The 27,311-nt window shown below is 41.0% G+C and overlaps 1 protein-coding gene across 1 annotated transcript in view; it reads right to left on the bottom strand.

Moving 5' to 3' along the window:
* Window positions 1-291: 291 nt before the first annotated feature.
* LOC126484929 (trypsin alpha-like) overlaps window positions 292-27,311 on the bottom strand; it is a 151,239-nt gene continuing 124,219 nt past the window's right edge. Inside the window, exons 2-3 of the mRNA XM_050108531.1 lie at window positions 24,607-24,821; window positions 292-895 (exon numbers count right to left, since the gene is read on the bottom strand). Of these exons, the coding sequence (XP_049964488.1) occupies window positions 292-895; window positions 24,607-24,821 (819 nt within the window). The remainder of the gene's footprint in view (window positions 896-24,606; window positions 24,822-27,311) is intronic.

Below are 27,311 nucleotides of genomic sequence, written 5' to 3'. Positions count from 1 at the left end.
TTTTATTAATGCACACGAACAGTCGAACGTAGTGACTAAAAAGATTTCGAAGGTAAAACATCAAACAGATTGGGACAAGCAATAGTCCTTAATGTAGATCCAGTTTTTTTTCGTGACATTTCACATCACTCATACTTTTCACTTACAAATAAATGATAAGTCATGGTTCCAACCAATGAATATTGTTGCTTATTGTGTAGGGTAAAATATGTCCCCTGAAGAGATTTCCAGGACTTCAGATCGAAACTGACGTGTCAGACAATGGAATGAGCGATACAAATGGCCAGTCTCCTAGACTCCAGAAGTGGATCTGATCCAGGACTGAAGGTTGGCGACATTGGCGTAGACGCCCGGGAAGTTCCCCAGTCCGCAGCCGATGCCAAAGGAGACGATGCCCACCTGGGTGGAGCCGGACACCAGAGGACCGCCGCTGTCTCCCTGGCAGGCGTCCTTGCCGCCTCCGCTCACTCCTGCACAGATCATGCGGCTGGTGATGCCGCCGAGCGAGCGGTCGCACGCGTCGCGGTCTATGATCTGGACGGTGACAGCCCGCAGTATAGAGGCGCCGTGGTCCCCAGATGACGTCGCGCCCCAACCGCTCACTGTTGCGGAGGTGCCGGCAGGGGGCTCTGACGAGGCTAGGGCCACGGCTTGTACGTTGGGCCCGAAGCTGAAGGCGTTGGACACTTGCAAGACAGCGATGTCGTAGTCGTCGTTGTCGCCGTAACTCTCGTGCATGTGAGAGTTGGCAATACTGTGCACGGTGCCGCCACTACCCCTGACGGAAGAGCCGGCCCGCAGTTGCATGCTGTTTATCGAGGCGCCTTTCACGCAGTGGGCTGCCGAGAGGGCCCAGTTGCTGCTGATGACGGAGGCGCCGCACCAGTAGCTGCTTCTGGAAAGGAAAGACAAGTCATAGTATTACACAGCTTATAAAAAACTTCGTGAACTGTTTTTATTGTTTCAGTAAAATCCTTCTGAATGTGTGACAGCGTGCTAGTGAAAACGGAAGTGTATCTTTTGGCTGGACCAAGTACAGATCGTACAGTGGTTGCACACTACAAAGACTGTTCAAAATCACTCAGACAGTCCCACCCCGCAAAGGACAGCCTTGGATGCGGCCAATGCGAAGACAAATCCGGAGGAAGCTAGACTTGTGACAACTCTAAACCAGCAAGCAATCTTCTTCCGGAAACGGCAGACTATTTAGTTCCATGTTCTTCATTCATTGACAAGGTTTTGTGAGCTGAAACTATTACGGAATGAAAACCAATCTACTGTAATCTTGTATGATATAGAAAACACATCTTATTAGAAGCCAAAAACATGCACATTACGTCACGAATCAGTATTTCCGGCCAACATTTAAGTCTATATGATATGCAGTGATATGAGAGACAGGAGGACGAGTCACAGAATAAGATAACATCACTTTTAATTTTAGGGTAAACGACGAAAGATGGACGTGACATTTAATGAACAATTTTGTTTGTAGTTATGTTTCCGACAGCACATTATCTGAGAAAATTTTTTTTACACGTAACGGAAAGAGCATGGGAGCACCATATCTGCAAGACGGGTCGACGAGTTTAGCATGTCTACCTGCTGTGTGTGGCTTCTTCGACGTAGCGGCTTGGAGATATGTTGCGCCCGCATAAAAACGCGCTCACAATAACAACAGTGATGTCATAGAAGCAAAAACAGAAGAAGTTCTACAACCCGTCAATCTGTCTTATGTTCTTGGTCCTTTTATTTGCCAAAATATATTCTCGTTGCACAATATACGTATATGCAAACGTTTATTATACGATTGTAATATATATATAGGGTGGTCCATTGATAGTGACCGGGCCAAATATCTCACGAAATAAGCATCAAACTAAAAAACTAGAAACAACGAAACTCATCTAGCTTGAAGGGGGAAACTAGATGTGTAGTACGTAAAGAAATATGAATGTTTTAGTTGGACCACTTTTTTCTCTTTGTGATAGATGGCGCTGTAATAGTCACAAACGTGTAAGTACGTGGTATCACGCAACATCCGCCAGTGCGGACGGTATTTGCTTCGTGATACATTACCCGTGTTAAAATGGGCCGTTTACCAATTGCGGTAAAGGTCGATATCGTGTTGACGTATGGCTATTGTGATCAAAATGCCCAACGGGCGTGTGCTACGTATGCTGCTCGGTATCTTGGACAACATCATCCAAGTGTTCGGACCGTTCGACGGGTAGTTACGTTATTTAAGGAAACAGGAAGTGTTCAGCCACGTGTGAAACGTCAACCACGACCTGCAACAAATGATGATGCCCAAGTAGGTGTTTTAGCTGCTGTCGCGGCTAATCCGCACTTCAGTAGCAGACAAATTGCGTGAGAATCGGGAATCTCAGTAACGTCGGTGTTGAGAATGCTGCATTTAACATCGATTGCACACGTACCATATTTCTATGCACCAGGAATTGCATTGGGGCGGCTTTGAAAGTCGTCTACAACCTTCCACTGGGCACAAGAGAAATTACGGGACGATGAAAGATTTCATGCACGCGTTCTATTTAGCGACGACGCGTCGTTCACCAACAGCGATAACGTAAACCGGCATAATATGCACTATTGGGCAACGGAAAATCCACGATGGCTGCGACAAGTGGAACACCAGCGGCCTTGGTGGGTTAATGTATGGTGCAGCATTATGAGAGGAAAGATAATTGGCCCCCATTTTATCGATGGCAATCTAAACGGTGCAATGTGTATTATGTTCTACCAATATTACTACAAGATGTTTCACTGCATGAGAGAATGGCGATGTACTTCCAGCATGATGGATGTCCGACACATAGCTCGCGTGCGGTTGAAGCGGTATTGAATATCATATTTCATGACAGGTGGATTGGTCGTCGAAGCCCGCACCTTCACCGGATCTGATGTCCCCGGATTTCTTTCTGTGTGGAATGTTGAAGGATATTTACTATCGTGATCCACCGACAACGCCTCACAACATGCGTCAGTGCATTGTCAATGCACGTGCGAACATTACGAAAGTCGAACTACTCGCTGTTGAGAAGAATGTCGTTACACGTATTGCCAAATGCATTGAGGTTGACGGACATCATTTTGAGCATTTATTGCATTAATGTGGTATTTACAGGTAATCACGCTGTAACAGCATGCATTCTCAGAAATGATAAGGTCACAAAGGTACATGTATCACATTGGAACGACCGAAATAAAATACTCAAACGTACCTACGTTCTGTATTTTAATTTAAAAAACCTACCTGTTACCAACTGTTCGTGTAAAATTGTGAGCCATATGTTTGTGACCATTACAGCGCCATCTATCACAAAGCGAAAAAAGTGGTCCAATTAAAACATTCATATTTCTTTTCGTACTAGACGAATATGTAATAAAAATTGGGGGATCGTATTTAAAAAACGCAGTTGATATCCGTTTGATCTATGCCAGCGCCCTCTAGCGGGCCAAGCATAGCGCCATCTGGTTTCCCTCTTCAAGCTAGACGAGTTCCGTTCTTTGTAGTTTTTTCGTTTGACGCTTATTTCGTGAGATATTTGGCCCGGTCACGATCAGTGGACCAACATACATATATATATATATATATATATATATATATATATATATATATATATATATATAAAATCATGACAGCGCACTGCGTAAAATGACTTAAATAGGAACGTGTTTAAAGAAGAAACATTGTTCGCCAATACGTAAAAGCAAGAAGGATTCCAGCCTTCTTTCAGCCTCTAGCACTAAAGACACTGCAAAAGAGAAGAAGTCCGCTAGCAGGAGCATAAGCACGGTAACCCGGATTTTACTAGGTGGTCCGATTAGTAGTTAGTTTCATGAAACAGGCACCCACGGAGAATATAATACAAGGAGACGGAGTAAACACAAAAATTTATTAAACGCTCCGTTTTGGCGCTCTAGTGAAGGACGCGAATATATTGCTGCTAGAGACAAGTAGTAAGAAGATTTTCAAGAAACTGATCGAAAAGAAATTACAACAATAGGCTGTTGTCCTTGAAACCGAATGTCACAGCCGTCAATAATTCGCAGTGTTCAAAAATGTCCAAATGTGTGTGAAATCTTATGGGACTTAACTGCTAAGGTCGTCAGTCCCTAAGCTTACACACTAATTAACCTAAGTTATCGTAAGGACAAACACACACACACCCATCCCAGAGGGAGGACTCGAACCTCCGCCGGGGCCAGCCGCACAGTCCATGACTGCAATGCCCTTGATCGCTCGGCTAATCCCGCGCGACAATTCGCAGTGTAACTGCTATTAGAAAAGCTCTGCTCGTGAATAAAGAGAAGACATTATGTGGAGTCGAAAATTAAGTTATTTTTTATTACAACGCAGAGTCAACGATGGCTGTTGGTACGATCTCCGACTGTTCCAACAGTTTCGCTACGACGCAGCGGTAGCGGCCTACTACACCTCCTCACTACAACCCACCGTCGTTCGAGCTTCGGCGACGCTTTCGAGTCATCCAGTGAGACATAAACAGCAACTCTCACACCAGCAGTTCACCACAAGGTTATGCTCTCCTACACTACTCGGTTGAGCCGTATATGTGATAGACGATTTGTTTTTCTATTATGTTGACTGTAGGTTTTTGAATAACTCAACATGGAGCATTTCAACGACGAGTGGCTCTTCTTTTTTTTAATAGATAGTATAAGTTCGTGATTTGGCGTTGCAAGAAGACTTATTAGAATTTATTGTACACATGCCATTACCCGTACCAAGGAGGGCAATTTAAAAGAAATATTTAAAAACTATAGTTCAAAAACTATAGTGATGAATTAAAAAATTAATTAATAAGCGACGTGAAATCCTCTAGTGAAGAATTTAAAAAATGAATCAAGTAATTAGATAGATAACAATAACTCGAAGTTTTCGGTATTGTAGATAGTTACTACTGCTTTAAAAAGGGAGTTAGGTACAGATGTGAGCAGTCAGTGTAATCTAGTACGAAATGAAGCGAATGAGCAGTTTAAAAATGTGAACAAGATGCTGAAGCAATTAAAATAACTAACTGAGCAGGAATTTAACAATATTAATGAGCAAGTATCAGTACGGATCGTATTAGAGCAGACAAGGGATTCGAATGTAATGCTTCGTCCACAACCTATTTTTAATAGTTTGAGGGAACAAATAAATGACCTAGTCGAGCAGAATGTACAAGAGAGAACTGACGTACCTGTAAGCCCTTCAGGAGATTTGCTTAAAAATGGAGGGGAATTTCAAAACCTCCAGACATAACCGAAAGAAACAAAAGAAGAAACAAGCAAAAGGTAGGTTAAATATAATAAAGAATTTTCAGGATACTTGGAAGAGAAACCTCACCTGGGAAGTGTGGCGAATTTATCAAAGGGTTTCTTAAATTTAACCCAGGCGGTGACGTACATCCGGGCTATTTTTTAAGTGTTCTCTAGATCTTTATTGATGAGGTGGAAAGATCTAAGAAAATAGATTTTACACTTAGTTACCTGATTGGTGGTGTGGCGGAATAGGTAACCACTCATTCAAAAGTGTTTGGATCTTGGGACGAAATTCAGGAAAAATTCAAAAGAAATATTAGTCACCTGGTACAAAGGATAAATTGACACTAAAATTATTTGATCCTAAATTCTACAACACTAGCTGGTGTAGTTACAAGAAATACGTTGGGTGGCACGTAACTAAATGTAAAGATTTAGATAACTCATTGGAGAAAACAAATATCATAAAGTCCTCGTTAGGAGACTATTTACTTCATCTACATCTTACACTGCAAAACGCAGTGAAATGGGTGGCAGAGGGTAGATGCCACTAATAAAGTTACTAGGGCTTTTTCCCCTTCCATTAACGCATGGAGCGGGCGAAAAATTCTATTTAAATACCACTAAGCCTGCTGTAATTAATCTAATCTTATCCTCACCGTTAATACGGGAGCGGTATGTAGAAGGTTGTAGTATATTGCTAGTCATCATTTAAAACCGGTTCTTGAAACTTTTTTAGTAGACATTCTTAGGACAGTTTCCATCTGCATTCAAAAGTCTACCAGTTCATTTCTTTCTTTCAACATCTCAGTCACGCGCTCCCACGGGTCAGACAAACCTGTGACCTTTTGTGTCGCCCTTCTCTATCCTCTGCAGTCCTACTTGGAGCGGATACCACACACTTAACCGAGAGCGGTGGCGAAATGGTTAGCACAATGGACTCGCATTCAGGAGGAAGACGGTTCAAACCCGCGTCCGGCCATCCTGATTTCGATTTTCCGTGATTTCCCTAAATCGCTTTAGGCAAATGCCGGGATGGTTCCTTTCAAAGGGCACGACCGACTTCCTTCCCTAATCCGATGGGATTGATGACCTCGCTGTTTGGTTCCCTCCCCAAAATCAACCAACCAACCACACACTTCAGCAATATTCTAGAATGGTTCGCACGAGTGACTTGTAAGCAATTTCTTTTGTAGATTGATTGCATTTCCCTAGTATTTTACCAATAAACCGAAGTTTGCTACCTTCTTTACCCACGAACGAGATTACGTGATAGTTTCATATCATGTTCCTACTAAGTGTATGACTTAACCGATTCCACCTGTTATTGACTGATATTATGTTCATATGACACTACGTTTTTTTTTTTTTTTTTCATTTTATGAAGTGCATAGTTTTCAATTTCTGAACTTTCAAAGCAAGTTGCCAATCTTTCCACAAGTTTGAAAGCTCAACTAGGTCTAAACAAATTTTAGTGCAGCTTCATTCAGACTGTACTTCATTGTAGATACCTGTATCACCTGTGACAAATCTGAGATTACTAGTAATATTGTCTGCAGGGTCACTGACGTCATTAATGCACAACATGAACTCTGACCCATGTTAGTTTTAAGAGGGGCATTCAATAAGTAATGCAACACATTTTTTTCTGAAAGCAGGTTGTTTTTATTCAGGACTCCAGTACACTACATCATTCCACTCTCTTTTGGCTACAAAACGCTATTTTTCAACATAATCACTGTTCAGTGAGATAGCATTACGCCTCCTTACTGGGAGGGCCTGTACATTCGCATGGTACCACGCTATTACTCGACATCAGACGCAGCGTCTTGCTGCATCAGCAACCTCCCATCAACTATGTACTGCTTCGCACAGGGTGCGTTCTTCATTGACCAAACAGATGGAAGTCCAAAGGATGAGGCTGAGGGTGCGGCTTTGTACGTTTTATTCGGAGGAGAGATGGTGTTCGGTATTTCCCTAGTTTTCTATCGGTAAATCGATGTTTATTATCTTCTTTACCCATGACTGAGATTATGCGATGTCCCTAGTAAGTGTGGATTGCCGTTTGATTCCGGTTCGGTGCGATGAACCCATGTTTCATCGCCTTTGACAATGTCTGACAGTCTCTCAATGGGCAAGCAATTCCCCACACAGGGTCCTTGGTTGCTCTTTACGGTTTTCTCTTAGGTGGCGAGGACCAGGAGGTACTCATTTTGAATACCCTCACTGGTGGACGACTGTGTTAACACTACAGAGACGTCCAATTGAGCAGAAAGGTGTTTGATTGTGATCTGTCGATCATGTCAAATGAGAGGGTCTGTACGTTCCAACATTGCAGGAGTCACAGCTGTGTGAGGCCGGCCGGCATTCAGGAGGAGATGAGACGGCTTTTGCGCGACTTGTTGCGATGAAAGACTCCTCGCCAAACGACTCAACGCGCTTTTGTTTCCTGCCAGGTCTACGCAGACATTCGGCAAGCGCTTATGAATATCTGCTAGTCTATGGTTTTCCGCCAAAAGAAACTCTCGTCCGTCACAGACGATATTTTGAAGGCTACGAGTAGCACCGCCTCGTATCGGAACTTCGTGGAACTGTAAGGCATGAAGCGGTCATGCTCCACGATGGCCCACTGCAAGTTCCGCATTTTCTCAACCGAAACTGGCAAAAAAAATAAAAAAACATACACATCACTTTTTGAACGCCCACCGTACATGTTTATGAATTCTTGCAGTGTAGCAGAATGAGAGGTACATTGTGATTATACTACAATTTCTTTTTTGTTTTTTAACATCTACTGCAGTAGACAACAATGCTTTCTTGTTTTACTTCTGTTGTAGGTTATGAAGATGAGTGCTGCATTCCCGAAACCAGTACTTTTGTACGAAAACATTGCAATCAAGGCAGTTAAATAAAAAGATATGTAAAGCATATGATCGTTTTTCAGATGGCCATTTTACGTCCAGTTATTCTCAAGTACTAAAGAGTTGTTACTATATAGTAAGTACTGCCTTTCCTAAAATGTGTAAAGTATCACTAACGGCATTTTTCCAGAGAGATTTCAATATATCATTGTTAAATCCCTCTATGAGAAAGATGACAGGAGAGATGTCAACAGCTACCTACCCGTTTCAGTACTAACAGCATTTTCTCAAAATTTTTAGAAGATAATGTACTACAGAATAACTATCTACCTGCGTCGCAATAATGTCCTTAGTAAGTCGCAGTTTGGGTTTTAGAAGATTTCTTCAATTGAGAATCCCTTTTACACTTCCACGTACCAAGTTTGGCAAGCATTAAATAACAAAATAGCACCAACTGCTGTTTCCTGTGACCTATCTAAGGGATTTTACAGTGCAAGTCAGAATATCGTCTCAGGAAAACTGAGATATTTTGGAACTGATGGTACAGCCAACCAATTGATAACGTCATATCTAACCAAACGAACACAATTCGACCTATATAAGCAGGGAAGATCCTTCTGACTGTGAAGGAATCACTTAAAATGTTCGACAAGGCTCAGTCTTAGGCCCTCCATTATTTCTCATACATATAAATAATTTTGCGCCCAATATACAATATACAGAATCAATTCCTTTGCAAATGTGACTAGCTTTGTAGTCAGGCTGGACATAGGTACAGTAACAGGAGAAAAGATAAACCACGTTATTAAAGAAATTATTGTGTAGTTTTCTCCAAATATTCTCACTTTAAACATAAAAAATACAATGTATTCAATTTACGCACAGAAAGGTATTACACTAATGACAAATGTAACATATGGTGCGGAAATAATAAATACATAGGACGGTAACTTCAAAATTTTTAGGTATCCACATGTACTTTCATATGGAATTATGTACTGGGGAAACTCATCTGTAACAAGGAAGTTTAAAGTTTTCATTGCTGAAACAAAGTGTTGTGGACATCTGCTTAAGGAATTTGGCATTCTGACTGCTGCTTCACAGTATATTTATTCCCTCGTGTAGTTCAAAAGGACCAATGATGCACACAGTTACAATAACAAAAGAAAATCTAAATCCGTTTTTCCATATTAAGGTTGCCTTTAGCATAAGGCAACCAATGATAAGAAAGTTAAATCTGAAAACAAACTATAAAATTTTATCCTTGACAGCACCTTTTGTCCTGAAGAAGAACTTTTTATGTAAGATAAATGTAGAAAACAGTTGTAAATGTTCAGCAATAGCCACATTTACATACTGATGTGTAATACCAATGTAAAGTTACTCCTTCCTCTTCATTATGATTAATCTCAAAAGTTATCCAAGGAACGTAAGTCTATGTAAGGCACTAGGGGACGCTCGGATCGTATCGGACACGTGAGCTATTTCGAAATTATAGTATTATCTGAAGGATGTATTTAAATATTCTTCAGACTAACCTGTACTACGATATATTACTTAACAGAATTTTAAAACTCTAATGTCATAAGAACACAAATTCGTTTTTTCCACCTTTTCGTATCGATGATTTAATTTTTTGGAGGATTGCATCGGACGTAAAACTGTAATCGTTTTCGCTGAAAACAGTTATAATTGGATCTTAAGTGGATTTTAACATGAACTCGCCCATCAGCTCACCTTAGTCTGTCAAAGAAGCTATCAACACGTTTCTTTCTGAAACCTGCTGCTCGCTACAATCTCATAGATTCATCTCTCCTCAACCTTATGTCTTCATGTGTCTTCATGCCTTTTCAAAAAACTATAGCCAAAGTCTTTACCCACTTTATTTTTGCCTTATTCAACTGACGATTTATATTGAGCTACTCTGTATAGTTGTACACTACATTTAACAACTCCTTTTTACTCAAAGGCGTAAGTTAAGTAACTAAAAATTTCAACGTGATTGTACAATATGGTTTCCTGTTCATTTATTTATTTTATTTATTTACATGTCAAGTTCCGTAGGACCAAATTGAGGAGCAAATCTCCAAGGTCATGGAACGTGTCAGTACATGAACTTACAACATAAAAGTAATAAAATATAAAAATAAATGTTCATCAACCTGAAAGAAAATCAGTCCATAAGTTTAAGCAAATGCTATCAGCATTACAATGAGAATCAGTTTAATTTTTCAAGGAACTCCTAGACAGAATAGAAGGAGTGACCCATGAGGAAACTCTTCAGTTTCGATTTGAAAGCGCGTGGATTACTGCTAAGCTTTTTGAATTCGAGTAGCAGCTTATTGAAAATGGATGCAGCAGTATACTGCACACATTTTTGCACAAGAGTTAAGGAAGTCCGATCCAAATAGAGGTTTGATTTCTGCCGAGTATTAACCGAGTGAAAGCTGCTTATTGTTGTAAATAAACTAATATTGGTAACAAGAAACGACAATAAGGAATATACATATTGAGAGGCCAATGTCAAAATACCCAGACTCGTGAACAGAGGTCAACAAGAGGTTCGTGAACTCTCACCACTTATTGCGCAAACTGCCCGTTTCTGAGCCAAAAATATCCTTCTAGACTGGGAAGAGTTACCCCAAAACATAATACCATACGACATAACTGAATGAAAATAAGCAAAGTAGACTAATTTATGTGTCGAAGTATCACTCACTTTCGATACCGTTCGAATAGTGAAAATGGCAGTATTAAGTCTTTGAACAAGATCCTGAATGTGGGCTTCCCACGACAGATTACTATCTATCTGAACACCTAGGAATTTTAACTGTTCAGTTTCACTAATCATATGACCATTCTGTGAGATTAAAACGTCAGGTTTTGTTGAATTGTGTGTTAGAAACTGTAAAAACTGAGTCTTACTGTGATTTAACGTTAGTTTATTTTCTACAAGCCATGAACTGAGGTCATGTACTGCACTACTTGAAACCGAATCAATGCTGCACACAACATCCTTTACTACCAAGCTAGTGCCATCAGCAAACAGAAATATTTTAGAGTTACCCATAATAATAGACGGCATATCATTTATATAAATAAGGAACAGGAGACGCCCCAACACTGATCCCTGGGGCACCCCCTACTTGACAGCACCCCACTCAGATCCCACATCACAGCTGTTATCAACATTGTGTATAATGACCTTTTGCTGCCTGTTGCTAAAGTAAGAGGTGAACCAATTGTGAGCTACTCCCTTTATTGAAGATGAAATGGGAGATACGATACTGCGTGCAGAGTTTGACAGAGCACTGAAAGACCTGAGTCGAAACAAGGCCCCCGGAGTAGACAACATTCCATTAGAACTACTGACGGCCTTGGGACAGCCAGTCCTGACAAAACTCTACCATCTGGTGAGCAAGATGTATGAAACAGGCGAAATACCCTCAGACTTCAAGAAGAATATAATAATTCCAATCCGAAAGAAAGCACGTGTTGACAGATGTGAAAATTACCGAACTATCAGTTTAATAAGTCAAAGCTGCAAAATACTAACGCGAATTCTTTACAGACGAATGGAAAAACTAGTAGAAGCCGACCTCGGGGAAGATCAGTTTGGATTCCGTAGAAATGTTGGAACACGTGAGGCAATACTGACCCTACGACTTATCTTAGAAGCTAGATTAAGGAAGGGCAAACCTACGTTTCTTGCATTTGCAGACTTAGAGAAAGCTTTTGACAATGTTGACTGGAATAATCTCTTTCAAATTCTGAAGGTGGCAGGGGTAAAATACAGGGAGCGAAAGGCTATTTACAATTTGTACGGAAACCAGATGGCAGTTATAAGAGTCGAAGGACATGAAAGGGAAGCAGTGGTTGGGAAGGGAGTGAGACAGGATTGTAGTCTCTCCCCAATGTTATTCAATCTGTATATTGAGCAAGCAGTGAAGGTAACAAAAGAAAAATTCGGAGTAGGTATTAAAATCCATGGAGAAGAAATAAAAACTTTGAGGTTCGCCGATGACATTGTAATTCTGTCAGAGACAGCAAAGGACTTGGAAGAGCAGTTGAACAGAATGGATAGTGTCTTGAAAGAGTATATAAGATGAACATCAACAAAAGCAAAACGAGGATAATGGAATGTAGTCGAATTAAATTGGGTGATGCTGAGGGAATTATATTAGGAAATGAGACACTTAAAGTAGTAAAGGAGTTTTGCTATTTGGGGAGCAAAATAACTGATGATGGTCGAAGTAGGGAGGATATAAAATGTAGACTGGCAATGGCAAGGAAAGCGTTTCTGAAGAAGAGAAATTTGTTAACATCGAGTATAGATTTAAGTGTCAGGAAATCATTTTTTTAAAGTATTTGTATGGAGTGTAGCCATGTATGGAAGTGAAACATGTACGATAAATAGTTTGGACAAGAAGAGAATAGAAACTTTTGAAATGTGGAGCTACAGAAGAATGCTGAAGATTAGATAGGTAGATCACATAACTAATGAGGAAGTATTGAATAGGATTGGGGAGAAGAGAAGTTTGTGGCACAACTCGACTAGAAGAAGGGATCGGTTGGTAGGACATGTTCTGAGGCATCAAGGGATCACCAATTTAGTATTGGAGGGCAACGTGGAGGGTAAAAATCGTAGAGGGAGACCAAGAGATCAATACACTAAGCAGATTCAGAAGGATGTAGGTTGCAGTAGGTACTGGGAAATGAAGAAGCTTGCACGGGATAGAGTAGCATGGAGAGCTGCATCAAACCAGTCTCAGGACTGAAGACCACAACAACAAGAACCCCTTATTCCGTAATGGTCCAACTTCTGGAGCAATATTGTGAGATCAACACAGCCAAATGCCTTTTTTAAATCAAAAAATATGCCAAGCGTTCGAAACTTTTTGTTTAGCCCATCCAGTACCTCACAGAGAAAAGAGAATGTAGCATTTTCAGTTGTCAAATGACTTCTAAAGCCGAACTGTACATTTGATAGCAAATCGTATGATATAAAATGATCAATTGACCTTAAATACACAGCCTTTTCGATAACTTTTGCAAACACTGATGGCATAGAAATAGGTCTAAAATTATCTACATTATCCCTTTCTCCCTTTTTATAAAGCGGCTTTACTACTGAGTACTTTAATTGCTCAGGAAACTGACCATTCCTAAAGGAAAAATTACAAATATGGCTAAATACAGGGCTAACATGTGCAGAACAGTACTTTAATATTCTACTAGACACTCCATCATAATAATGAGAGTCCTTAGTCTTCAGTGATTTAATTATTGACTCAATCTCCCTTTTGTCTGTATCACAGAATAGTATTTCAGACGTCAATCTCGGAAAGGCATTTGCTAAGAAATTTATATGATTTCCTGTAGAAACCTAATTTTTATTTAATTCACCATCAATGCTCAGAAAATGGTTGTTAAATACTGTGCATATATCTGATTTATCAGTAACAGAAATATTATTACTGCGAACTGACTTTATATCATCAACCTTGTGCTCCTGACCAGACACTTCCTTCACAATTGACCATATGGCTTTAATTTTATCCTGTGAATTAGCTATTCTACTTGCATACCACATACTTTTTGCCTTGCTAATAACATTTTTAAGCACCTTACAATACTATTTGTAATGGGCTACCGTAGCTTGATTGTGACTACTAACATTTTGATATAATTCCCGCTTTGTTCGACATGATATCCTTATCCCACTAGTCAGCCAACCGGGCTGTCCATTACTGCTAGTACCCCGTTTAGAATGTTCTAATGGAAAGCAACTCTCAAAGAGCATGAGAAATGTGTTATGGAAAGCATTGTATTTATCATCTATATTATCGGCACTATAAACATCTTGCCACTCTTGTTCCTTGACAAGTTTTGAAAAACTCTCTATTGCTGTTGGATTAACTTTCCTACGTAGTTTGTAGTTAAATACGACGTTGGTTTGAGTACAAAAACCTTTTAATGTTAAAATTTGTGCATCATGGTCTGAAAGGCCATTGACCCTTTTACTAACAGAATGCCCATCTAGTAATGAAGAATGAATAAAAATATTGTCTATGACTGTGCTACTGTTCCCCTGCACCCTAGTTGGAAAAAACACAGTTTGCATCAGATCATGTGAATTTAGGAGATCTACCAACATCCTTTTTCTTACACAATCATGTACAAAATTAACATTGAAGTCACCACATATAACTACTTTCTGGTACTTCCTACAAAGTGAATCAAGAACCCTCTCTAGCTTAAGCAAAAATGCTCTGAAGTCGGAGTTAGGGGACCTATAAACAACAGTAATTAGAAGTTTAGTTTCACTAAATTCAACTAATGCTGCACAAATTTCAAATATCTGTTCAGTGCAGTGTCGTGATACGTCTATGTACTCAAATGAAATACCGTTTTTTACGTACAGAGCCACTCCCCCACCCCGCAAGGAACTCCTTGAGAAAGAGCCAGCTAATCTGTAGCCTGGTAAAGGAAGCCTCTGAATTATCAAATTATTTAAGTGGGGCTCTGATATACCAATAATTTCAGAGTTAACATCTATTAGCAGTTCACTAACTTTATCTCTAATACCTCTTATATTTTGATGAAATATGCTAATTCCTTCTCTACTTAGAAACATTACATCCTCTGGAGGTGAGCCGTTAGTTAGAGGCACTTCCTTTAAGCAGGTATGCCTATCAGCTGACTTCAGTCTAAAAAAGAATAACTTATTATTTCCTATTTTATGGGCACCTCTTGTTTTCCCGTAAAGTTTTAAGACTATCACCTAATGTGAATGTTTCTCACTCGGTTGATTGAAAGTTATTTCAAAAACTCTAGTATCTTCTTCCCCTATGTTATTTTTACTCCATTTAAATCGGGACTTTTGCTTGTTACAGAACATCGTTTCTATGCTGTCTGGAACCGTAAATAGCGTTCTCCGATACGTCTCAAACAAACCGCCGTGATAGTTTAATATGGGGTAGGCATCGTCACAGCCAACACTATAGAGAATAAAATACCACTTACCCTCAAATATTCAATAAAAATGTAATATTACGTACTTTAAAGCAAAATGTAGCACTTCAAATTTAAGTTCGTGCACCGAAATACTAACTCGAATTAGATAACTGGCCACCATTTTGAATGCACAGATGTTTCCATTCAAAATCCCTTGAGCGATCTTGATCTGCCGTACTACACACAACAGTGGAGCTACTATTGCTTTCTCTAGCGTCAGAGTTCCGAATCAACTTTTATTCCGTAATAATGCGCTTTCCGATGTAACCTGACCTTCCCCTACGTGGTAAAACTATTAAAGTTTCGGCTGCTATTGCAAGGTAGTTTTCATCTGGGTGACTGCTGTGGTTTGTAGTTTTTTTTTCTTTGCATTACTTATTTGGTAATGGCTGGCTGTTATGGCATAATGCATTTTATTTGGTGACAGTATCAATGGATTGTGTGGTGGTATAATGCTATTGATGGCAAATGTAGTGTGAATTTTTGATTCGTTGCTGTTGGTGAAAGGGGCGGAAGCTACAGTCGTGATATAGTACCACTTACGCAGTAGCTGGTGACTCCTGAGGCCTGTGAGTGCTTTTTGTTGTCTGCTGTATAGCGTTTCTCTTCAAATTTTGCAGAAATAACATGTTAACATTTTGTCACCAAATAAAATCACATATTTGTTCAAAACTATCAGAACACTTATTAGTGGATATTGGTATGGGATTTGTATACTCTTCGTCTTTGTGACGGTTTGACTCTGCTACGGACTCTTATCAATGAGATGTCTGAACATCTGTGCCAAAATGGCAGCCTACTAGCCCTCAAGAGCCGAAATCATACATGGTGGTGATGTTGATGCTAAGGTCAGAACCAATGTCGACTTTCTAGCTCATCCCATAGGTCTTCCATTGGTTCAAGTCTGTACTCTAGCGAGGCCAATCTACAGGAATATTACTGTCCAGAAACCATTGCCCCTCAGATGCGGCTTTATGGCAGAGTGTGTTGTCATGGTGGTACAAATAATCATCGTTTCCCACCTGTTCCTCTAATGTACGCAGTACGTAACGCTGTGAAATGTGTTCATATCATTCCGCATTTAACGTTTTCTTGGAATGAGGGGACCACAACCTAACCACGAAAAACACCCACTACCGTAATACCACTTCCGCCGTACTTCACTGTTAGTGCTACATATGATGATAGGAAACGTTTGCCAGGTATTTGCCAAACCAAAACCCTTCCACGGGATTTCCACGGGGTGTACAGTGATTCATCACTCCAAATCACTCGTTTCCAGTCGTACACTGTTCAACGGCGTCACTTTTCACTTACCTCTGACTACGGAAATGTATGGCTTTTCAGATACTCCTCGACCATCGCACCCTACTTTTTTTTTTTAAATCCTTACACACAGGTGTTGTACTAATTGGAATGCTGGTAGCATTTTGGAACTCAAGAGTGATTGCTTCTGGGGATTTTATGTGAATTTTAACAACCACCCTCTGCAATAGTCGACGGCCACTGTCAGTCGATACAGGAGGTCTGCCTGGTGTTGATTTATCTCTGGTTGTTCCTTCGTGTTTCCACCTCACGATGACGTCACCAAAGTCGACAGTCCGCAGCACGTGGTCGTGCGGTAGCGTTCTCGCTTCCCGCGCCCGTGTTCCCTGGATCGATTCCCGGCGGGGTCAGGGATTTTCTCTGCCTCGTGATGACTGGGTGTTGTGTGATGTCCTTAGGTTAGTTAGGTTTAACTAGTTCTAAGTTCTAGGGGACTGATGACCATAGATGTCAAGTCCCATAGTGCTCAGAGCCATTTGAACCATTTTTGAACCAAAGTCGACATGGGCAGCGTCGAAAGGGTTGAAACGTCCCTGATGGATTTGTTACTCAGGTGATATCCACGAGTAGTTCACTTTCGAAGTCGCCGAGATATCCTGACTGACCCATTCTGCTGTTGCTATTTATCTACTGACAGCACAATGAACCCCGCCTCCTATTATATTGACGGCTCCGCCTCTCGTCACATCTGGTGGTCAATTCTACATTACATCAATTCTTTTTGAATGAACTCTAGCTGCGAAATCCTACTCTCTTATTGTCTTACTGTCTTAACTGCCAGTTTTTCGTGATATTAGACTAGAAAAGTAGTTCCAAGCAGTGGTTACCGGTCCACAGTCATTGAAAGCGTTCTTTGGTCGAAGAAAATGAAACATGCAAAGGCTCTGTAGTCTGACTTAAATTAGCTGACCTTCAAGGCCCGAAGTTGTAAAACTGGTGCGTCAAGTAGGGAAGACTGTTATACCATGGAACTTTTTTCAGATTCTCCCCTGTCGCCAGCCCTGTAATAGAAGTTTAATGTTGTTGTTATTGTTGTTGTTGTGGTCTTCAGTCCAGAGACTGGTTTTATGCAGCTCACCATGCTACTCTATCCTGTGCAAACTTCTTCATCTCCCAGTACCTACTGCAGCCTACATCCTTCTCAATCTGCTTAGTGTATTCATCTCTTGGTTTCCCTCTACGATTTTTACCCTCCACGCTGCCCTCCAATACTAAATTGGTGATCCCTTGATGCCTCAGAACATGTCCTACCAACCGATCCCTTCTTCTAGTCAAGTTGTGCCACAAACTCCTCTTCTCCCCAATTCTATTCAATATCTCCTCATTAGTTATGTGATCTACCCATCTAATATTTAGTATTCTTCTGTAGCACCACATTTCGAAAGCTTCTATTCTCTTCTTGTCTAAACTATTTATCGTCTACGTTTCACTTCCATACACGGCTACACTCCATACAAATACTTTCAGAAACGACTTCCTGACACTTAAATCTAAACTCGATGTTAACAAATTTCTCTTCTTCAGAAACACTTTCCTTGCCATTGCCAGCCTACATTTTATATCCTCTCTACTTCGACCATCATCAGTTATTTTGCTCCCCAAATAGCAAAACTCATTCACTGCTTTAAGCGTTTCATTTCCTAATCTAATTCCCGCAGAATCACCTGATTTAATTCGACTACATTCCATTATCCTCGTTTTGCTTTTGTTGATGTTCATCTTCTGTCTTCCTTTCAAGACACTGTCCATTCCATTCTGCTGCTCTTCCAGGTCCTTTGCTGTCTCTGGCAGAATTACAATGTCATCGGCGAACCTCAAAACTTTTATTTCTTCTCCATGGATTTTAATTCCTACTCCGAATTTTTCTTTTGTTTCCTTTACTGCTTGCTCAATATACAGATTGAATAACATCGGGGATAGGCTACAACCCTGTCTCATTCCCTTCCCAACCACTGCTTCCCTTTCATGCCCCTCGACTCTTATAACTGTTTAATAAGTACTCTTATTCCATTCGTAAATGAAATCGTTCTCTTCTTGTGCGCTGTACACATTTTTTTAATTACAAACATTGCAAAACTTTCTCCGCGAAAGTAAGGTTTTTCCAAATATGAAAAATGATCCAGGGTGCAACATGGAGGAGCAAATGTTCTATGGAATTTAAGTGTTGCATCGACATTTTCGCGTCACTTACTGCTTGAGTGCTGGCAGACACTATGAACTGGGCTGGCAACACAGTGAAACGCTACACCATTAGCGGCGGGAGCAGGGTAGCCCGCTGCTGTCAAATGCCAACTACTTTAAGTCGCACTATAACACACCCATCACTAATTCTTTGAAATCTGGCTGAGAAACAGTGTTCTCTGTGGTTCGTCGACATATTGTCAACCTGAATAGGTAGCATAGAGAGAAAGAAATTATTCAGTGACCTACCACACCAAAGAGATGACATGAAAAAATATGTTGATCGACTACGACGTAGAACTTTCAGTGAATAAAAGTAGAGCGATAATGTCACTTTGTACGAGTGCAAATAGTACTACATGGATGACAAATGCACACTTACATACACGAATGAAGGAAAATAATATATTCTGAAAATAGCAAGAATCGTACTCCACTTTGGCGCAGTGTTATTGAGAGATTAATCAAAATTATTCCTTAGATGCTGCATTAAGGAAAGAGAGAACAGATACTTTCAAGGCTTGAAATTAACGAAACTGAAAAGTATCAGTCGTTTTAGAAAAAATTGCCATCGAATCACCAAATACATTTTGCTCTCACCACAACCGTACACTGTCCTGACCCCATCTCTTACCAATCCTGCATTGTTCAGTTATACACTGAAGAGCAAAAAAACTGGTACCTGCCTAATATCGTGTAGAGCCCGGAGAGCACGTGCAAGAGCCGCAATACGACGTAGCATGGACTCGACTAATGTCTGAAGTAGTGCTGGAGGGAATTGACACCATAAATCCTGTAGAGCTGTCCATAAATCAGTAAGAGTACGAGTGAGTGGAGATCTCTTCTCAACAGCAAGTTGCAAGGCATCCCAGATATACTCAATGATGTTCATGTCTGGGGAGTTTGGTGGCCAGCAGAAGAATTTAAACTCAGAAGAGTGTTCCTCAAGCCATTCTGTAGCAAGTTTGGACATATGGAGTGTCGCATTATCCTTCTGGAATTGTCCACGTCCGTCGGAATGCAGAAAGGACATGAATGGATGCAGGTGATCAGACAGGATGCTTACGTAAGTCTCGCCTGTCAGAGTCGTATCTATACGTATCAGGGGTCCCATATCACTCCATCTGCACACGCCCCACACCATTACAGAGCCTCCACCAGCTTGAACTGTCCTCTGCTAACATGCGGAGTCCATGGATTCACGAGGTTGTCTCCCTACCCGTACATGTCCATACGCTCGATGAAATTTAAAACGAGACTCGTCCGACCAGGCAACATGTTTCCAGTAATCAACAGTCAATGTCGGTGTTGGCAGGCCCAGGCGAGTCGTAAAGCTTTCTGTCGTGCAATCATCAAGGGTACACGAGTGGGCCTTAGGATTCAAGCCCGTATCGATGGTTTTTCGTTGAATGGTTCGTATTTGTTGATGGTCCAGCATTGAAATCTGCAGCAATTTCCGGAAGGGTTGCACTTCTGTCTCTTCAGTCATCGTTGGTCCCTTTCTTGCAGGATCTTTGTCGGATGCAGTGATGTCGGAGATATTGATGTTTTACCGGATTCCTGATATCCACAGTATACTCGTGAAATGGTCGTACGGGAAAATCCCTTCTTCATCGTTACCTCGGAGATTCTGTGTCCCATCGATCGTGCGCCATCTATAACACCAAGTTAAAACTCACTTAAACCTTGAAAATCTGCCACTGTAGCAACATTAACCGATCTAACAATTGCCTGAGACTTGTTGTCTTATACAGGCGTATCCGATCGCAGCGCCGTATTCTGCCTGTTTACATATCTCTCTATTTGAATACGCATGCCTATGCCAGTTTCTTTGGCGTTTCAGTGTATAATTTTGAATATTTTTTAAGTACTGTCAGAATTACTGGAATAGCCAACGCAGCTTCTTGAGTGCCTCGTTGTCGAAGTGGTGTAGCCAGAAACTAAACGTATGTGGCTTCCCAGGGGGAATGGTGGATATTCAGGAATGTGGTAGGAATCATCGGTCGATCCGAATGGGTCTAATAGACATGGGCTCTAAACGGCACACCTTAAGACCTAAGAGCAATTCTTCATCTTCTATTGTATGAAACAAATCTCTTCTACTGCAAGCTCTTTGCTTTCCATATTTTGAGGAATGGTAGTATGGACCAAAACAAGAACAAACGTCCAGTCTCCAAAGTACATAGTTTACGAGCTATGAGAAATTGTTCTTCTTGGTTACTGTCAAACACATCCTTTGCATTTTAGAGCCCATGTTCACTTGACGTTTTTCCTTCGAATGATTGGTCTTGTCATATCCCTGACTATCGACTATTCCTCTGGGCAATGTAATTTTCAAGTCACACCATCAATGTCATATCGTACATCAATTTCTTTCTTTTATACTGTAGAAAGTCCACCACAGTACCTGTGGCCGAACGAGGAGACACAGCGATGATACACAGAACTCGTGTCAGGAGGACGACGGTTCAAATCCTCGGGCCCTCCAAATGTAGATCTTCCGTAATTTCGCTAAATCGCTTTAGGGTAATGCTCCGGTGGTACCATTTAAGCGATGGGTGATTTTCCTACCCTTCCTTCTCTAGTATGAGCTATTACGCAGTCTCCACTCACTTAATCGACGGATGGACGTAAAACTCATCATGTTATTTCTTTCCTTCCGTACCTGAGAGCTCAGCGCGTCTGTTTGTCATGCGGAGGACCCTGGTTCGATTCACTGTACTCCCACAGATTTTTCCATGGTCAGAGGCGGCCGCTGTGACCGAGCGGTTCTAGGCGCTTCAGTCCGGAACCGTGCTGCTGCTACGGTCGCAGGTTCGAACCTGCCTCGGACATGGATGTGTGTGATGTCCTTAGGTTAGTCAGGTTTAAGTAGTTCTAAGTCTAGGAGACTGATGACCTCAGATGTTAAGTCCCATAGTGCTTGGAGACATTTGATTTGAACCATTCATGGTCAGAGGAGTGTAATGTTGTGCCCTGAGCCTTACTACGCCAATTGATGAGCTACTTGAGCGAAAAATAGCGGCTCCAAGGTCTGGGAAACTGATTAGCGACCGAGAGAGCAGTTTGATGGATCGATACCTCCGTATCGCATCCGAATGTCGTCACTGGCAGAAGATGCCACAGCGGCTGATGTTATCAAATCCTCAGTCAGGGTCGGAACGTGGAGTAAGTTACACTGTAGGATCTTGATGTATTTCTAATTACCACTTTGGAGACTGTTAGATTCCTTGCTTCAAAGTACACAAGAAGGCACAATAACGTCTTTGAAAAAAAAGAAAGCAACACTGAAAAACGGAGAAACCCAAATCTGTGCTGTTCAAAATAAAAATTTGTGAAACATAGACACAGTATTGTATATTCTTACCCAATATTTTCATAAATATGATACAAAACACAAAAATCGAAATAAACGAGACACTTAAAGCAACTGTCACTAAAGAGTAATACAGTAGCTATACAGTAGTACTACCCAGAAGTACCACATTCAATCCAGCATAGTTGCTGTTCATGTGCTTGATCTGTACGTAGCAGACAGCCTCACATTTCACAATAGGAATATTACTGACGTTGGTATGGGTGAGAGAAGAGAGCTGGAAGGCTGGGGCGTCATTTACCGGAAGAAATGTTCAAATGATTCATATGCTCTAAGCACTATGGGACTTAACATCTGAGGTCATCAGTTCCCCGGACTTAGAACTACTTAAACCTAACCAACCTAAGGACACCACATACATCCATCCCCGAGGCAGGATTCGAACAGCAGCAGCGCGGTTCCGGACTGAAGCGCCTAGAACCGCTCGGGCACAGCGGCCGGCGGAAGAAATGTAATAGATAACCCTTATCGTAATACTCGCCAGATTAGCTGAGGACAAATGTGACCAGATACATCATTGTTTTTCTTTACACGACTCATAGATAGTGATACATTAGCAAGCCAACCAATAAAACAAGCAAAGACACTATAGTCTGACTTAAATCGGGTGGCATCTGACGTTTAAGGTCCAAAGTTTCCACACAGTCGCTACACGCACTGTCTCTGCAGGCAGCCACCAGAGCTGTACTCTCTCCAAGGCAATGGCAATATAGTATTGCTTTAAAGGCTCTGTCACCCACAAAAATTACGCAATAAATCTAAGTCATTTTTTAAAACGTATCTCAAATATCGTGAAGACAGATAACATGAGAATATCAATTTTTGTTTCGTAACGCAGCATGAGACCGACGACTAACGAAGAGTTGTGCAACATCTACATTACATCACACTCCGCAAGCCACTTAATGGTGTGTAGCGCAGCGGACTCCTGGTACCACTAACTGAACCTGCCTACCCTGTTCCAGTCGCAACTGGCATGGAGAAGAATAACTGTCGATAAGGCTCTGTATTGCCTCTAATTTCTCGGATTCTCTCGTCCTGGTCAGGGCGCGAGATGTATGCGGGAGCAAAAACATGTTTTCCGACTCTTCCTCGAAAGTGCTCTCTCGAAATTTCAATAGCAAACCTCTATGTGATGCACAACGCCTCTCTTGTAACGACTGTCGCTGTAGTTTGTGCAGCATCTCGGTATCATTCTAAACGACTAAACGACCCCGTGACGAAATGCGCAGCTCTTCGTCGGATCTTCTCTATCTCTTCTATCAGTCCTACCTGGTAAGGTACCCATATTGTTGAGCAGTACTCAAGACTCGTTCGAACAAGCACCTTATACGCCACTTCCTTCTTGGATGAGTTACATTTCCTTAAGATTCTTCCTACGAACCTCAGTCTAGCATCTACTTTTCTACCTTTGCCACTGTGTTCCGTGTGCTCATTTCACTTAAGGTCGCTCTGGGTAGTTACTCCTAAACATTTTACGCCAGTTAGGATCCACCTGTTTCTCATCTATAGTGTACTTGTACAGTAGACGCTTTGTTTTCCTACGTACGTGCAGTGTGTTACATTTATTTACGTTCAGGGTCAACTGTCAGAGCCTGTAACATTCATCAATTCTCTGGTGGTCATTCTGAAAATCGATACGGTCTTATGGCGTTGCCACTTTGTTACAGAAAACCGCATCATCTACGAACAATCTTAAGTAGCATCCGACGCTTTCTACTAGATTATATATATATGTATATATTTTGTTCCGTCAAGAGCGACGTGCTTAGTTCTTTCTGCAAGGAAGTATTGAATCCAGTCACAGATCTGATCGGATACTCAGTAAGTTCGTATTTTCTTTCACTAAACGGCAGTGCGTGACGGTGTCAAATGCCTTCCTGAAGTCAAGGCATACGGCATCAACCTGAGGTCTGTTGACTACAGCGCTAAAGATCTCACGGAGGAACAGAGCGATCTGAGTTTCGCAAGGTCTCTGCGGAATATACGTTAACTTTTATAGAGGAGATTTGCATTTTCCAAAACCGTCATAATTCATGAAATAAAACATGTGCCATAATTCTATAACAGATTGACGTCAATGATATAGGCCTATAATTGTGTGCATCTGTCCTGCGGGCCTTCTTAAAAACGGGAATGACCTGTGTATCACTGGCCAGAAAATGAAGACATCAGGACTTCGATGGGGAGAATATAATGCCTCAGTGCCTACGAGCCGGCACTAGTGGTGGATGTTCCAGAAAATTTACATAGAAGGACACTAAAGAGATAGTTGGATGAGATGGTGAAAGAGCAGTGACAGGTGAAACTTCAAGACAACTATTTGGAAAAATTTATGAACGCAATTTCTGGAGGCAGACTGAGAAATAAACCAACTCCAAGAAGAAGAAGGAGGAGAAGAAGAATGAGTGTCAGATTTTCTCTCTTTGACGATTTTACTATCTGATGTCTTACATACTGGATTGGAATTTCAAGAGATCTGAAAAATGAAATACTTGATTACGAAAAAATATGTTATAACATTTTATGATACCTCTCTCATGTTACACTAGAACTCACATTGTGAAGTAGAGCTGCCAGGGATACTGCGAGATACTGACTGCGGAACCGCCGACGATCCGGCCATCCAGACGAGACCTCCAGAGCTTGCTCCCTGGAATGGGACTCCCCAGTGGAGAAGCAGTGGTGCCACACAGCGCCACTGCCAGGAGTACCACCACAACAGTCCGCAACATGTCTGCAGGTGAGCGTGGTGACACCATCAAGTACCGCCTCTTAAATACGTACCAAACATGTGTTACATTTTGTCGACAATAAAGCGTATGAAACTGGAAAGGGGTCCATAATCTTGTTCCGTCCAGTCTGATTGGTTGCTTCCAGCTGCCGTGCCACTAACAAAACATGATCTTTAGATAAGAACAAGTGGCGTATTTGTTTCGCCTAACTGCGTCACTGAATTATCACCATTTTCAGAAGCGTGCGACTCGCTTTTGTGTTTTGTACCTAGTGAAATTTGGAAACGTAGTTTTAGCAGCGGGGAAGTCAGTCAGAAGCTGACAAGAAAAATATTCATTGTTTGTTGATTTTCATGATTAGGTTATTCTGCGTGTAGAACGAATAATTCTGCTAAAAATATATTTTATTATGGTGAGTACTCGATTTTCGTATTCTTGAAACCATCTAAACTTATGACCTACAGGGTGTTACAAAAAGTTACGGCCAAACTTTCAGGAAACATTCCTCACACGCAAATAAAGAAAAGATGTTATGTGGACATGTGTCCGGAAACGCTTAATTTCCACGTTAGAGCTCATTTTAGTTTCGTCCACCTACGCTCAATGGAACACATTGTCATGATTTCATAGGTGATACTCTAGCTGTGATGCTAGAACATGTGCCTTTACAAGTACGACACAACATGTGGTTCATGCGCGATGCAACTCCTGCACATTTCAGTCGAAGTGTTCGTACGCTTCTCAACAACAGATTCGGTGACCGATGGATTGGTTGAGGCGGACCAATTCCATGGCCTCCACGCTCTCCTGATCTCAACCCTCTAGACTTTCATTTATGGGGGCATTTGAAAGCTCTTGTCTACGCAACCCCGGTACCAAATGTAGAGACTCTTCGTGCTCGTATTGTGGACGGCTGTGATACAATACGCCATTCTCCAGGGCTGCATCAGCGCATCAGGGATTCCGTGCGACGGAGGGTGGATGCATGTATCCTCGCTAACGGAGGGCATTTAGAACATTTCCTGTAACAAAGTGTTTGAAGTCACGCTGGTACGTTATGTTGCTGTGTGTTTCCATTCCATGATTAATGTGATTTGAAGAGAAGTAATAAAATTAGCTGTAACATGGAAAGTAAGCGTTTCCGGACACATGTCCACATAACATATTGTCTTTCTTTGTGTGTGAGGAATGTTTCCTGAAACTTTGGCCGTACCTTTTTGTAACGCCCTGTATATGACCTATACAGACAAAATGTAGGGACTTTCTCAGGCACATAGGAACACTAATCGGGATCTGAATCCTCTGTTCTTACCGGACAGTTCTTATTGTAGTTGCTTGTCAACAAATACGCGCTAATTATTTATGGTCGTTTTATCTGGAAACGTTAGCTTTCAGTTCATCATTTTCAGCCACGCTCAGTTTTGAGGTTATCCTCAAGCCATTCAGTGTAAGTCTATCTATCCACTGACATCAACAAATACCGCACATCTTTTGTGGCTATTGTTTTGTTGAATTTATATTTTTCATTTTTAGTTTTTACCCGCAATATACCGAACCCAAGGATATCCGTAAACATTACTTAAAGTGACTTTGTCGGATTTTGCGTTATAACCGAATACTACTACCGTTGTAAAATTATTTCTATCTCAGCGTAGCTAAAAAAATTTTTATTTCGTATCTATCACATTTCGTACGTACATAATCTTGCGATATTGCTTGACAGAAAAGTTGGAAGACCATAATAAATCTGCCGCTAGAGTTTGGATTTTCTTTCGCAAATGGATAATGTTCGTAGAAGTTTCAGATTTGTGCAACGTTGTCTAGAAGCTAACACGAAATCAAATCAAAGACGTATTTGATTCCCAGTAAATCAAAGAAGAATCTTTTATGTTGTATCATGAAGAGGATGTGGAGATCGTGTCATACGAGTGGCCTTGCTTCTTGGATTAACATGTCTGACTGCGAAATAAGGAACAAGACCATATTCCAATTACATAAATATGCTCTGCAACGATTCATAACTCGAAATCTTGGACTTAGACTGAAATAAACTGACGTGCGGCACCTGAGAAAGACAGAAAACATTCTTTGATGTTACGCTGTGAATCAAAGAAAAATTTTTTACACCGCGTCTTGTCGTCTCATGATACATGATTTGATAGCAATGTGTGAGTAGTTGTGTTGCTCTAAAATATTTTCGCTATCAGTCTCGTGTGACGCCAAAATTTTATTTGTCTCGAGATAATTTCACATTGTTGCTTTTGTCCATTAGTATTACTTCCACTACATTTCTACGTGTGATCATCATAGTATTTATTCATGGTTATTTCGTTTATTTGTTCAAAATAACTCAGCTACACCTTTTTTACCCTTTGCTACGGTCAATGTTAGATACGTAATTCAAATGTCCCAGTGACATCATCAAAACAAACTTTCGTGCTTCGGCTTGAAACAGAAGAAGTCTGCTTATGAGATAGCCCAGATGTTATGTACTTCATTTTGGTGATCTGACATGAGTGTAACAATTAT

The sequence above is a fragment of the Schistocerca serialis genome, chromosome 6 (assembly GCF_023864345.2).
Source record: "Schistocerca serialis cubense isolate TAMUIC-IGC-003099 chromosome 6, iqSchSeri2.2, whole genome shotgun sequence".
NCBI classification, from domain to species: domain Eukaryota; kingdom Metazoa; phylum Arthropoda; class Insecta; order Orthoptera; family Acrididae; genus Schistocerca; species Schistocerca serialis.
Note: the sequence above shows the minus strand (reverse complement) of the source record. Positions and strands in the feature narration are given on the sequence as shown.